The following is a 15,391-nucleotide window of genomic DNA, read 5'->3' on the forward strand; positions in this document are numbered from 1 at the left end:
CCGTATGCTTGGGTCCTTATCAACCATAAAACATATCACCTACATATGTACATTTATTAAACAGTGCAAAGTAACTTTAAAAAAATCAACAATTGCATTCAGTTATATTTTTTCTATATTTATTGACACTCATGGAACCAAAAGTTCCTTGAGTAAGACGGTAAGATAATTGCCCATCCCTGCTATCAGGTCAGAGTAAGAACACAATGAAGAATCCATCTGGCAAGGAAGAGTTTAGGGATTCCCAGAATGAGCTGGGTCTGCTATCCCCACAATCCCATAATCTCATAAAAAGCACAAGAAGACAGATAGATGGATGTGCGAACTGATACACCCTGTTTGAGAAAAGAAGCTCCCCAAATCTACCTTCATAATAACAGCTTCCATTTACTTCACATGCTGACAACAATGTGATAGCACTTTGTGATGTTTTAATATTTGCTAAATCTTGTGAGATAGACCTTGTTACATGCCTATCGCCCACCACTGGTTGGTGTATAAATTAAACAGATTTAGAATCAACCCGTTTTTTTTGTGTTTTTTTTTTAAACAGCACAACTTCATTTAGATTTAACAATAACAGTGCTTTTACACATTTGTCTCTCCTCTCTGACTCATTTAAGTGATTTTTTTTTTTTTACAGATTTATATGCTGACCTATTTCAGTTTCTAACTCTACAGCAACAACAAAGAAGACAGGAAAGATTATTGGTAAATTAACCATCAAGCTCCTCCTCCTCCTACTCGGCTGATACCTGAAACCATAAAGGAACCAAACTCACAGCTATCCTCAGTTCAGCGTTACATAACAAGTGTGCATCACAAATCCTCGCCTTTAGCCACTTACAAGTCTCTCTGACATGACACCATCACCCTGATGAAGAAATTACAAGAAGACAAAGCTGGGTGCCCGCTAAAGAGACAGACAGGCAAACTCTTCTCTTCCAACATTTGCATGTCGAGGGCCAAATTAATGAGGTAATGCGCTACTATGACTGCTATTCCCATGGAACCGAAGCCCCTTCACCTTTTGAACTGCAACTCAAACACACACGCAATGTGTGACTGAAATGCGAGTAGGTGTGCTGAAACTATGCATGAAGCTTTTCCACTGAACGATTGAGAGTCCGATGCTCAATCAGCAGGTTCCTGTTGAAGCTAATGTTTACCGCATTGTTCCAAGTGCCCAGACAGATCCAGGTCAACCTGATGACAATGATCAACATTAAGCAGTAAAAAAGCACCTTTTACAAACTCTATTTTTACCTAATCCAACAGTTGAATGTTGTAGCAATTAATGTGGTCTGCTAAGGCTACCTTTATATTATTATTTAAGCACTTAGCAATGTAATAAAAGCAGCATTAAATGATTAAAATGAGAAAATAGTGAACCCCAGTGAAAAGTACAGTGAACCCCAATTGTTAAAGTATTGATAGAATCCAGCAAAAGTAATTAATAATTGTGAATTAGAATAACAAGGCTACCTTGAGAATTTTGAACAATAAAATGTTTAAACTCAGTACTATGTGTGTACTGAGTCAATTTTTGCCACAATTACAACAACAACTCTTAAAGTAATTGCTTTCTACATTTAAAGGGTTGGGTTTTTTTCCCTTCTTTTCTTTGCAAAATAGCAAAAGCTCCGTCACGTTGGACGAAGAGCTTTTGTGAACACCAGTTTTCACGTGGATTCTCAACAAAAGTTTGAACTGGACTTTGGCTGGGCATGGATATGTTTTATTCCAAACAAGTTCATTGTTGATGATCTAGATCTAGGGTTATCTCTCTATACCTACAGTATATAAGCATCCCCACAGCATCGGGGGGGGGGGGTTCAGGTTGATGTGCAGTGGTATTTTTTTCATAATATATTGCCTTTTCCATGTACTTTCTTTCGTGTTTTTCTCTATGACCTTTATATGGCCTGTGGAAAACTTTAAACAGAACTTTTTTTCTGTAACTCTGGATTTGTGGAGTGCAGAACTAATGCCATGTATAGAAATATTCTCACTTCAGCTGAGGATTGCTGCAGCTCCACAGCACCAAATATTAGATTGACAACCTGGATTTTGCAGATGTGTCCTCCTGAATATTGTTTTATGACTGATGTTTATGAATTTAGTGACTTTGAAAGGCAACATGTTGCACTGAATTTTATTAATAGGTATAAAAATAAGAGGAACTTAGAAACATAAGCACTCCACAGTTTTCATATTGTTTCCCTCCCCCAGAAAAAAAAATACATTAAGAGCATCTATCATTTTCTTTAGCCTTCACAATAATTCACTAATCTATGCTGGTCTATCACATAAAATCCCAACAATATGTGGCTGCAACATTACATAATATGAAAATGTCCCGCACCACATTAGGTTCATCTACGGCTGGTTTAATTATTCTAGCATGAACATATAATGGTTTATAAGGAGTGCAGATTCTGGTCACAGAAAAAAAAAGAAAACATGTTCTGTCAGTTGCCATGTAAACTACAGCTGATATGGCAAAATTCTGCACACAGTCAGGGCAGAGCATATAATATGAGCTTAAACTATATATATAAAAAAGATGGTGTCTTGCCAGTGGTTTGCGGGAGACCAGTTAATTAACCTCCAGTAATGAAAGCACTAATTAGGGCAGGGCTGCCATTAAAAATAATATAATAATCTATTACTGAGAGGGATAAAAGGAGAAAGATCATCTGCTCCAGAGTTGGGAGTCGCTGCTCTATTCAGTAAAAAGTTTGAAAAGACGCCAGATTCAGATTCTGTAAATCGCAGCAGCTAAGAGTCAGATGTTTTGCAGCTCACTCAATTAAACATTTAGATTGCCCGTAGACTAAATCGCTCAACATATTTATTCTTTATTCTAGATCATTTATAGATGGAAAAAAAAACATTCCAACTTTATTTAAACTTCCTGTTTTGGTCTTGCTTCTGCAAAAAGAACATGAGTGACGAGATACTAAATGTACATGATTTTGACACTATGCAGCACAATTCAAAAATATTAAAAGAAAAGTTCAGTGGAAGTATTTACATGTAATTCGTTTGGGGCTCTGGGAATTATTCATGCATTCTCCTCTATGATAAACTTCTGGAGAAAGTTGCTGAACGTAAAGCACCGTAATTGACCATTTTTCTTGTTGCATCTAAACAAGCTCACCAAAACGCCGACAAACTAGGCACGAATATCTGGGAATGGTTACTGTTATGTCAGACTTGCTTTGCTGCTTTGGAACAGATTTCCTTCGTGTAACCTTGGAAATCTCTGACAGTGAAGAAGATGAGCTTTTACCACTAACCTTCATTATACCACAAGGTGTGCTTCCACCTCCCTGACTTCTCTCCGCGGAATTATCACGGCTGCCACTCCCGATCCGTGAGCCGCTGTGGTCCCTGTACCGTCCATTGGTGTACACTCCTTCGGCCCCATAGCCTTGGGCAGCGCTCGACACCTCCAAGTACGTCCGAGAAGCGGTCGGAGGCAGCGCGGCCCCGTCGCCACCGATCCCCGCTGAGTTGGTCGCGCCCTGAGCTGGCGGTGCGCTGATGGCAGGATCAAAAAAATGTCCTGTGTCTGAAGCGTGTACCCCTGACATGATCTGCCGGACTTAGAGCAGAGCCCAGTCCCCCTCAGTGTAAAAACAACCCATTCTCTTCGAGCGCGGTCGATTAGCTGTCGTCCGGGGCAGCGCGCAGCAGCGTCTGGAGCCGGGCTGCTCAGGATCAACTGTTCTGCTGGAATAATAACAGACAGGGAGCGAGAGAAAGAGGGGGGGGAGAGAGAGAGAGACCTCCTCCGCTTCTGGATCCCAGGGGGACGTGCGCTCCAGAAAGAATAAAAAAACAGATCAAATCTTGACAGACTGTTTGTATGAAGATGCCGTTCTTTGGTTTGTCACCTTGCACTTTCGTCCTCCTTTCCTCAAAAACCGGTTTCCCTCACCCACGTCCTCTTGTGTCGGCTCGTGTGCCGTCTAGCGTTCTGAAACACTTTTGCAGCGCTTGCAAAAAAGAAAAACAAAACAGGGGGAGAGCTTCCCCTCTCATATGCATCCACGGGACAAATTCAACACTGTTCAAAAAGCGCAATCGCAGTAGGCGCACTGACTCGTGCCCATGCAGGCGCGTGCAAGAATGCCCACAATTAAATGCAGCAGGCGAGGCGCGCGCAATCACAGTTTGATACCGGCGCGCGCGCGTAATCTCTTCTGCATTTGCTATAAACGGGATTGTTTCGGGGAAATCAGAACAAACAATTGTCATTTTTTTCCTACAAACTTCAGTATTTTTGTTTTGTAAAGTGATATAATTTTCCCCAGTCAATCACAAAACTCAGATTTTTTGGAGTATTGATTTTTGTCCACAAGAGGGAGTATAACAATGCCTCATGAATTTGTAGATTAAGTTTAATGTCTTTATTTTTGCTTTTTTACATTTTGGCTTTATTACCCCACCAACTTTGTAATACTTCCGGAAACATTTCCCGACTTACTAGAAATAAAACGAATCTTACATTACTCTTTCACTATTTGTTGTTCCTTTGCAAAAATCTCCGTGGTTTACAGTTCGGAAAAATGTTAACTCTAATATTTTTTTTATTAGTATTATTTAAAAATGTGGACCAAAAAGCAGCTTTCAAATGATCTTTTATTAAGACAATAAAAAAGTGCAATCAATCTGGCCCCATGTGAAAAAGTAATTGCCCTCTAAACCTGACCACCAGTTGTACTCTTTGGTGGGAACAAGTGCAGTCAATAATTTTTGATGATGGGCAATTCCGTTTTTACATCACTGTGGAGGAGTTTTGAATCACTCCTCTCTGCAGAATTGCTTCAACTCAGCTACACTGGACATTTTTCAAGCATAACCAGCCTGTTGAATTTCAAGCCACAGCCTCTCAATCAGATGCAAGTCTAGACTCTGACTAGGCCTTCCTTTTCTATTCTTTTCTCTAATGAATGAAGTTACTCAAATAATTTTTTTTTCTGAATTCATCACTTTGAGAAAGTGATCCTGCAATAAACCATTTATTTTGTGGCATTTTATGAATCATTACTAAATAGAAGCAACAGAGTTTTCTATGTACGTACAGGCAAAAACAACCTATGTAACATCTCAGTTACGTATGATTAAAAGTTATGTAGACACAAGTGAAATATATATGACTTTCTATATAAAGCATCCACATGGTTCATTTGGTTTGTTCACTTAATAAACTAAGGAAACTAACATCTACTCGTTTCTACTCATCTATTATTCCTCAGTCTTCATCAAAGATGCATAGATGCTGTTCCATCTCCTCACTTCCATTCTTCTTATGCATCGATTGCAAAGCAATTAGCAAAACCTATAGCAGAAGTAAACCTTGCCTTGTCAGTCCTTTTTGTTTACATTTAGAGATTAGAAAGACTGATGTCACACATCATTGTATGGCCCATTTCTGGAGACATTGTCTAAGCATCTGCCTCCGTTTCTGTAGTCAGTCTAGCAAAGATCCCAACAGCGGCGTGTAAGGCATTTAATGTTGCATCATCAGATGTGCCTTGAGCAGTAAACTGAGATGAGACTCCATTTATAACCCGAGAGTGCAAATCAAATCACAATCAACATGCTTGGGCAGAGTCCAGAGCAGCAGAACATGAGCTCCATGACTGTCATTTCTCTATATGATCTACATGGATGATCTCACAGGGTGGACTAAAGAGAGCTAGTCACAGAGGGTCATTGCTAAAGAAGCTGACTGTTCACAGAGTGCTAACCTGACCTGTTATTGGAAAGTTGAGCCAATGATAACATCAGATCTATCCAACCTGGACTGAGGAGAAAAATAACAGTACTTTTGCTCAGTGGTCCACGGTCTTCCTTTTGGAGCAAAGACTCCAGAGTTTTTAGTTGTTACACTTTTTTACGGGCCATGTCTTCTGGTGGTAACTCAAAATCATCGCTTAATATTTGTTAGGAGATTCTTCATGCTTCCATTTTCAAATAAGCTTGAAGGAGAAGTTGATTTCCTTTTCCAGCTAAATCTGGAAACGTGCCACCAGTACCAATAGTTTACTGACTGTGGCATCAGAATGCTGATCGGACAGCAAATTCAGCACTTTTTTGTCAACAAGCAAATGAGACACGAAAGCCAACGACATGAAAGATCTTCCTTAACACCTCAACAGAGTCACATACTGACAGTCTTCGTACCACTTTCAATGAATGTAGACATTTTGGCTTTTCCTAAGCTATAAGCAATTATAGCCAAAATTAAGAGGACAAAAATATATTGAAGGATGCTTTTGATTAATTTCACACCTTGTGAAATTCATTGAGATGTCTGTACATCCAGCGATTGGGTAATGATATCCTAAAGACATGAGAGGACCCGTGCAGTCCATCTCCTTCTCAAGTACAGAAAGGGTGATGAAAGAGGGTCGGGGAAAGTGAACAAAATTAGAGAATGAATGTTATTGCAAAGAGTTTAAGAAGAAAAGGACTCATAAGGATGTACTACCGAGGCTTTGTTTTCATGGACGTGGAGATTGGAGCGTTTTTATGCTCCTTTCTTTCCCCTCATTCGCTCTCTGCTTGCCTCTACTTTCCTTCATGCTCTCCCAGGGTCATGTATTATGCATAATCAGAAATAATTTAGCAAAACTTCTGCTTTTAAAAGCCTCCTCATTCGACCCAGCTGCCTCACTTTAATGTAGAAAGGCCACTGATGAAACGGGCCTCAAACTCATAGTTCACATGAGTCCACAGAGTGCGATCAGTAATCCTTTTAAAATGTACATTTGATTGATCCAACCACAGATACTGGATATGTTACACTGGATTATCCTTTAGTGTCAGCTGGACTGGAAAGAATGGGAGGAAGTAAACATGTTATAATTTTTTTTGTGTGATTTTAAACAAGATAGTAAAACTATATGCTGCATAAGCAAGTCTGAAATGTTGTTTTGAAATTAACACCTGCTTTTTTTCCATTGAGGTTTGCTGCTGTTTCCTGTGGCAGGATGTCAAACATGGCTGCATACAGTTAGGCAACCTCCATCCCGCTACAAATTCTGTTGGCTTCTGATCAATGTATCCATTGGGAGGACATGTTTGAGGCCAGATATGTCCTTCCTCATATCTCACCAATCAAAATACGGATCTAAAGTTTGCGGAACCCTGTGCGAGTGGATGCATAAGGTTCAGAGGACAAAATAGATAGTTCTCAACTACTTATGATTAAAAATAGATGGTCCTCAACTGCTTATGATTCAGAATTGTATTTTTATTGCTGCTTACAAAAAGTCATGTGTTTTCCAGTTGATCCTCAGAACTGAATGTAGCAGGAGCTTTCATGTTTGCGTTGATACTGATTGCAGCAATAAAACCACAAGACCAAGACACATAGGCAGGCGCCTATTTTACATTTGAAAGATGATATCTAAAACGGAAGTTGCTGCTTCTCATCACTGCGGAGAATAGGGTGTGTCTTTTTAAGCTTTGTCACCATACTTCCTGGCCCTGTTATTCTTCAGATTAAAAGGAACTGAAACCATGACTAAAATCATTTATAACGGATATGTAAATGACTGTTTCGTATGTAAATGCAGTTGTTGGAATAAAATCTAAGGCTTTCTCCATCACCCAAATAAATTTGCACACTGAAATTCCAGTAACAGAAGTGAGAAGGTGCACCAGTGTTCTAAATCGATTACCTAAGATGATTATAGATAAATCATTACAATAAACTTTAAATGCAGTTAGAGGTCATATTACAGTGTCCCATTGGTAGCAAAGATTTGAAACATCTGGGCCTGATCATCTCAAAAGGTTAAATTGTTTGTGTCAATATGTTGGCAATGCTTGGCTGTCCTCAAACTGTACGCCAGAAGTGGCTCATTTAAACTCACAATAATTTATATCAAGTGTTGTTATTTACTGAGATCAGACTGTGGAGAACATGACAGCTACATGTATCTGTTTTTTTTCCAGAAGCCAGTGGCAGTAAACAGTAACAATGCTTATCTAGCAACATCAGTGAGTGACAGTAAGGCAAAACAAACAAACAAACAAACAAACAAACAAACAAACAAACAAACCACAAAACAGTTCATTCATAGGAATATGATCCAAGCAATCCAGATGCCATTAAATACTGAAATTTAAATGTATTCAGTATATACTGAGTCAAACTGAACTGTTGATGCAGAGTAACAGCTTATTTAATGGACTTTACTGACATCTAGAGGTTAACAGGAACTAGAAAAGCAATTGAGCTTTTCTCTAAAGCCAGTCAGGGTGACAATCACAAAATGGGGGCAATTACAGGATTTAACATCAGATGATTATATGAGGGTCATCTGGTAATGATGATATCAATTACATGAACACGAGTCAGTGATATTTTCATCAGCTACTCAACCTTAATGCTAAATCAATTCATAAATATGGTTGCTTACAAATTATTTTGTAATTATCATGTCATTATTTAAATCCTTGAGCAGTTTTATTTTTATTTTATTTAATATTAGGAGTTTTTTTTCTTTTTGAATCTCTGTAAAACGGGGAGAAATGCACACATTTTAAACACTTTTTAAATACTAGAACTATTTCTTGGTTCCAGCTTGAAGTTGAAACCCTGTTGTAAGTTTTCTGCGCAAATTGGTAGATTTTATGTTGTGGCACTCTCTGCTGCAGGAAAACATTCTATGTGCATCAGTTTATAGTACAAACAAGGAACGTCTACTGTAACTTGACTTTAATTCTGTATAGGAGCCATCTCCTCTTTCATTACCATCACTAACAAACACACGAGTTCAGCCTCTGACATGGTGGGCTGTACATAAATTATAAAGTCTGAAGATAAGACTGGAATGCAATACAATATATCCAAAAGAAATAATTAGATTTCATGGTGTTGATGCAAGTAGTGAAATCCCCGACCTTTCAAAACTGATAAAGAAAATCGTTTAATGACGAACCGGTTACATTTTATTGAATTTGATTGTAAATTAGATTCTCTTATCTTTCACAGGCATGACATAAGGAACTTAATTGGTATTTAGACTTCAGCTCAGACGCATAAAAACAAGTGTAGTGCTTCTTTTTTTCCACCAGATGGCAGAAACAAACTTATTGAGCCTTAGATGCTTCCGATAACCAGGTGAAAATATTTGAACATATGGATATTTAATCATTTTAAAAATACCAATCAATTTACATAATGTCTCAAATCAAATTAAAAAATGCTAAAAAGTTTCCAAAAACTCTAGAGTGTCATCACAGGACCTATAGCAGTCTCTTGCTACTGTTTAACTTTTGATCTCTAAGACAAACTCAAATTATTGAGTGGCATCTATGTTTGTTTAGAATCAAAACAAACATCGTCTAAATTTGAGTTATTTGGAGGAGAACCACATAAAAACTGCCACATGGAGGCAGAAGTGTCAAGGCCTAAACACAAGTAGACTCAATATGTCCCTTATAATAATTTGATTACAGTTTTTAATATCCTAATAAGCAATTATACCCATGATGTTTTTCTGGTTTGCGAATGATTTGTCAAATTACCAGTAAAAAAAAAAATCTAATTGGATTTTACAGTTAACAGAGTTGCATTACAGGAAGGAAATACTTAATTGGATATCTGGACATTTCTGTGTGGCCTTCCACTCAGTGTATCAGTTTGGTTTTTCTCCATGCACAACTAAAATAATAATAATGAAAATGTATAAAATAATAAAAAAATTAAGACAGAACAATTTGTGACTCTAAACTGAGAATTGGATTGTTGGGGTAACAAACTGTCCCAATTTTACACCTGAAACGTACCCTATTAAATTATCTATTTTTTTTTTTTTTTTTTAAAGAAAAAGGGTTTTGGAAAAAAAAAATCTGAACAAATTTATTTATAAAACTTTATTTTATTCTTCTCAACTCAACAGCTGTGGCTCTTTGAACAGTCTCCAAGTGATAAACTCAAGCAACAAACATAGTACATATACGTCAAACAACACAGCGCCATCTATCTCACTGAAACATGAACGGTCTACAGTCAAACAAATCTTAAAAAGGATGAAAAGGATGGCAATGGGGTTCTGTCAAAAAGTCACCTGTGGCTTGAGATTTCTTCTTCTTCTTCTTCTTCAAAAAAGGACAAGTAAAATAAAAAGAAATTAAATCAGGGAAAACATTAAATATAGTGATCAAGAAGCTAATAAAAAATACATATTTATTTTTGACTGCTCTGTATTGTTTGTAAGTGAGTACTTCTGGTTCTACGTAAATTTCCACAAACTGTATGTGAATCTTTAGTCTGATCAAAAGTGGTTACATTCAACTGTGGAGTGCCACAGAAACAATATAATATATAAAATAAATGTATTATCTTTTGTATACAATGTTTTCTTTTTGGCTTAAACACTGGTTCCGCAACAATTTATTCCTGAGGTTGCAACACTGTCTTAATTCTGATCTATGTGAAACAAACAGGGGGATGCACAACAATAATTAGTCTGATTCTGAGGACGAAAGTCAAACATAGAAGCAAAGTGACGTCCTGCAGGTTCTGAATCTGGCAGCAGTCCTTCAGTCTGGCAAACCTTTAAAGCCTTCATTTTTTGCTTTGCAACACTTGCTGCTTGCTTGTTCAAGTTTTCACAAAGAGACATGCACATGCCACAGTGTCATGATGCAGTTACACAAAATAAATGAATGAGGATGCAGAAAACGCAGAATATTTAGGCATAACCAATCAGACGCAAGACACTTCATGACTCCAGACATCTTCACGAGAGTGGTTTCAAGCATAAAACAGCCAAAAGTTTGCCCCTTTGCAGCGAGGGATCTTCTTCACAAACATTAAAGGAAACTACTAGAACACAAAATTCACTGACTGTACCTACTGGAGACAGGGTGTGCAGAAACAGTAAAGGAACCAATACGAACAACTGTCAGGAGACCAATGCGAGGTAGCATCGATGAGGGGAGCAGTGGGACCTGAGAGGACAAACTTGCAGCGCTAGGTAAATGCTTAGATTTGCATTTCTGTGTATAAAGAGAAGACATATAGCCCTGTGAGAGCAAGGGAGGTGCATGAGCTCCTTTCCTTTGCAGCTGGTGAACAAATCGGACACAAATAAATCTTAAGCTTGCGAGCGAGTACCGTGTTCTGATGTGTGTGCAGTCAGGGGCAGAGCGCAGAGAGACCAACTCTGCCATACGTTAGTGTATAGACATCTGAATAACTGACAAGCAATAAATCATTTTTCCAGGAGCGAAGGCAAAACTCCTCTTTAAAGTTTCTCTTTTGTCAAAGGGCAAGATCAGTGTCACTAGCAGAACAATAACAATTTTACAAAGCAGATAATATAAAATGAAACAAAACAAAAAAAAACATTCAACTTCTGAAATAACATCATACAGTAGCATATTTTTCAAAATGAATTTAAGATCAATTGAAAATACATGCACAATTTCCATGGACAATATTTCTTCCTTTGTTTTTCACAACACTGTAACATTGTAGGTTGGTTTAATCTAGTCTGTTTTACAAACACGTATGAGACACAAATAAACTATAGGAAATCACAAACATGCATGTTCTTACACTGAAAGGAAAAGGAAACAAACAGCCATTATTAACAATTTTACATTACAGCGGCATTGAAAAAAAAAAGAGATGAATGGAATTAAACCATGTTAACAACAGGTGGGGCAGGAGTTAGGGCAGGGCTTGCTTGGTTGCATTGCATGTCACGAGGTCAAGGGTCAAGACTGCTGGCCACCCCACTGACTCTCCACAGGCCTTCGCAGAAGCTCCTCCACATGCCTCGCCACGTCCATGGTGTCATCGAGGTCAAAGTCGCCGTCTCCGTCCAACACGGGGTCAGCCCTGTCAAGGGAAGCAGAGACCATTCACGCCTGGTCAAGGCAACAAAATCCACACAAAGGAGATGATATTTTTGAGGGTCTTGTTAACTTACATAGGAGGGTACATCGCATAAGTGTGAGAGTGATTAACAGGTGCTGGAGAGGCACCCTGATCCATATATGTTGGATTTCCACTGACTGGGTCTGGATTAGCTGTAGCAAAGCTGCAAAAGAAACACCGGCCCCCAATAAAAAATAAAAAATGAATTAAACTGTAAATCTGGAACAAAAGATTGATGAGAATTGATTCGGCGGTTTCCTAAGCAACAATTCTCAGCGTGCTTCCTGTGCTTTTCTATATCCTTGGGTCCATTTTCTGAAGCACTGCGAAACCTACCATGGAGATAGGCAGGCGGTGCAGCTTCATAACTAACAAGCCTAACTCATATGATGAGTGGAAGACAAGCTCATGCAGGAACCCCCGCCATCTTTAATTGGCCTCCTCCAAATGTAACAGCTAACTAATGGCTAACCTGAATTCAAGGTCCGGCCCTGGATGATTAACTCTAAATGCTGCTTTAGAATAATAACAGGCAAGTGGATGGCAGAGAAGGAAGAGTAGGGAGGCAAAACAGAAATGGAGGAATAAGAGGAAAAGTACAGGCAGGAAATACTTACTCAGGCACTACTTGTCTGATTTGTGGTTTCACGTAACCATCCACCGCTTTAGCTATAAATAAATTTGGGAAAATTGTAAAAACAAATTTAATTTTTAGCAAAAAATACATCTTCTTTTTGCTTCAGCAATTTTGGAGCTTATTTGAACAGAGTTTCTTACAGAGGGGTGGTGTGTAATATTTGGCAAACACCTCATCCTTGGGTCTGTCAGGATAGAGGAATAAGAGGTGATTGAGATCACTAATTCGGTCGGCCAGAGAGCGAATGGAGAAGTCTTTAGTTGTGTAGGGCATCAGATTCCAAACCATCCGCTCACCTAAACACACAGAGTCAACTATCAATAACAGCAATCACATTCTCCCATTTCTTTCAAGGAGAAAATTTCAGATGATGAGACGGTATCAGAACAGAAACTAAATGTTATCATTGGGTAAAGTAGCAGTTGTTTATTTACAGACAGGTTAAAAAGAAAGAACATATCATCAAGCAAATTTTATTATAGGAAGCTAACCTAAGCATACAAGAATAAAAATACAAACTGCACTTATCAAACAAAAAACAAAAAAACAATCCCAACCAACTGCATCCTATATGATGCCATCCATCCGTCCGTCCGTCCGTCCGTCCGTCCGTCCGTCCGTCCGTCCGTCCGTCCGTCCATCCATCCATCCATCCATCCATCCATCCATCCATCCATCCATCCATCCATCCATCCATCCATTTTCTTCCTGGGGTCAGGTCGTGGGGGTAGCAGCTTCAGAAAGGAGGCCCAGACTTCCCTCTCCCCAGCCACTAGTTCCAGCTCCTCCGGGGGAATCCCAAGGCGTTCCCAGGCCAGCCGAGAAACATAGTCCCTCCAGCGTGTCCTGGGTCTTCCCTGGGGCCTCCTCCCGGTGGGACGTGCCCGGAACACCTCACCAGGGAGGCGTCCAGGAGGCATCCTGAGCAGATACCCGAGCCACCTCAACTGGCTCCTCTCGATGTGAAGGAGCAGCGGCTCTACTCTGAGTCTCTCCTGGATGACTGAGCTTCTCACCCTATCTCTAAGGGAGAGCCCAGACACCCTACGGAGAAAACCCATTTCGGCCTCTTGTATCAGCAATGTCGTTCTTTCGGTCATGACCCAAAGCTCATGACCATAGATGAGGGTGGGAACGTAGATCGACCAGTAAATCGAGAGCTTCGCTTTTTGATTCAGCTCTCTCTTCACCACGACGGACCGGTACAGCGCCCGCTTCATGGCAGACGCTGCGCCAATCCGCCTGTCGATCTCCCGCTCCCTTCTTCCCTCATTCTTGAACAAGATCCCGAGATACTTGAACTCCTCCCCTTGGGGCAGGATACCCCCCCAACCCGGAGAACACACTCTACCCTTTTCCGGCTCAAGACCATGGCCTTGGATTTGGAGGCACTGATCCTCATCCTGGCCGCTTCACACTCAGCTGTGAACCGCTCCAGCGAGAGCTGCAGATCACGATCTGACGAAGCCAATAGGACCACATTGTCTGCAAAAAGCAGAGATAAGAGCCTAAGGCCACCAAAACGGATCCTCTCCACACCTTGACTGCACCTAGAAATTCTGTCCATGAAAGTAATGAACAGAATCGGTGACAAAGGGCAGCCCTGGCGGAGTCCAACTCTCACCGGAAACGAGCCCGACTTACTGCCGGCAATGCGGACCAGACTCTGACGCCGGTCATACAGGGACCCAGGGACCCAGCCAACTGCATCCTACATGATGCTATTGTTAAATTGTGAGAGAACAAATAACTACATTTTTCTTGGCTTAATTTCACCAGTCACATCCAGGTCTGATTACTGATTGACTTCTTTGTAAATGTGCTCTACCCAGAATTTCTCTAGTGACATAGTTTTTGCTTCACCTGGTTCAAATTATGTTATTGCATTTTAGGCAAAATATGTTCCATCACCTGTATATATATGTCTAAACATAGTGAAGTCAGGAAGCTGTATTACCATGAGACCATCTGTGCTGCAACAACCTATCAGACCAATTAGGACTTTGCCAACAGGGACCAGTTTGTAGGTAATCAGAAACAGCCATTGGTTGATTAAATGAATAATGAAATAAATAAACTTTGAGACACTCACACATCTTCCAACATTTGAGCTGAATGAACAAAACAGGTCATTCAGCTATTGACCCCACGCACTGACTTTTTAATGTCAGTACTCGACATTAAAAAAAGATTAAGGGGACAAAGCCGCCATCTCATCTTTTTGAAGTCAAGTGAGACAGTGTCTTGACGACTCCAACGAAGGATCTTCGTGCTGCCTGCTGCACGAAATACGCTTTCAGACAAAACCACAAGAGAAGCCAGTAAAACTCTGGGTCCTTCCTGGAAAGTTACTAACATTCAATTTAAGCTTGGTGTGTGTGTGTGTGTGTGTGTGTGTGTGTGTGTGTGTGTGTGTGTGGGGGGGGGGGGGGTATCAAAAGACTTCACCTTCATTTTAAGGTCACAAGTCTTTTGAAGGGTGGTGTCCATTTCTTCAAACAGCCCCTGAACTTTATAATTGATATTGACTATTCTGGAAAGCTGGGGCCTCAGAGATGTCTTTGCTGCTGCAGCCAAACCCATGATTTGGCCACAGCCCTGGAAAAGACACCAGATGTCTAGATTTTTGGAAAGTGGGGTCAGTCAAGACACAAATCCCCTACACAGCTGGATTAAAGACACTTTTTTTTTCCAAATGAAGAAGCCATTTCCTGAATGGCAAGATCACACCTCTATTTCATTTTTGCTTATTTGCAAATTATTCAGTCTTGCAGGGGGATTGCTTTAGAGAACTTTAAAACTATTCGATGACCCTCTTGGATCCAGGGTGGCATTAC

General features: G+C 39.9%; 2 protein-coding genes across 2 annotated transcripts in view; both read right to left on the reverse strand.

Moving 5' to 3' along the window:
* LOC102223102 (inactive phospholipase C-like protein 2) overlaps positions 1-4,114 on the reverse strand; it is a 69,970-nt gene extending 65,856 nt beyond the window's left edge. Inside the window, exon 1 of the mRNA XM_023348884.1 lies at positions 3,303-4,114. Within this exon, the coding sequence (XP_023204652.1) occupies positions 3,303-3,599 (297 nt within the window). The 5' untranslated portion in view covers positions 3,600-4,114. The remainder of the gene's footprint in view (positions 1-3,302) is intronic.
* A 5,774-nt stretch (positions 4,115-9,888) lies between these two features.
* LOC102226876 (signal transducer and activator of transcription 5B-like) overlaps positions 9,889-15,391 on the reverse strand; it is an 83,477-nt gene continuing 77,974 nt past the window's right edge. Inside the window, exons 16-19 of the mRNA XM_023349129.1 lie at positions 12,695-12,850; positions 12,535-12,586; positions 11,970-12,080; positions 9,889-11,878 (exon numbers count right to left, since the gene is read on the reverse strand). Coding sequence (XP_023204897.1) covers positions 11,755-11,878; positions 11,970-12,080; positions 12,535-12,586; positions 12,695-12,850 — 443 coding nt within the window. The 3' untranslated portion in view covers positions 9,889-11,754. The remainder of the gene's footprint in view (positions 11,879-11,969; positions 12,081-12,534; positions 12,587-12,694; positions 12,851-15,391) is intronic.

The sequence above is a fragment of the Xiphophorus maculatus genome, chromosome 16 (genome assembly GCF_002775205.1).
Source record: "Xiphophorus maculatus strain JP 163 A chromosome 16, X_maculatus-5.0-male, whole genome shotgun sequence".
Classification (NCBI taxonomy): Eukaryota; Metazoa; Chordata; class Actinopteri; order Cyprinodontiformes; family Poeciliidae; genus Xiphophorus; species Xiphophorus maculatus.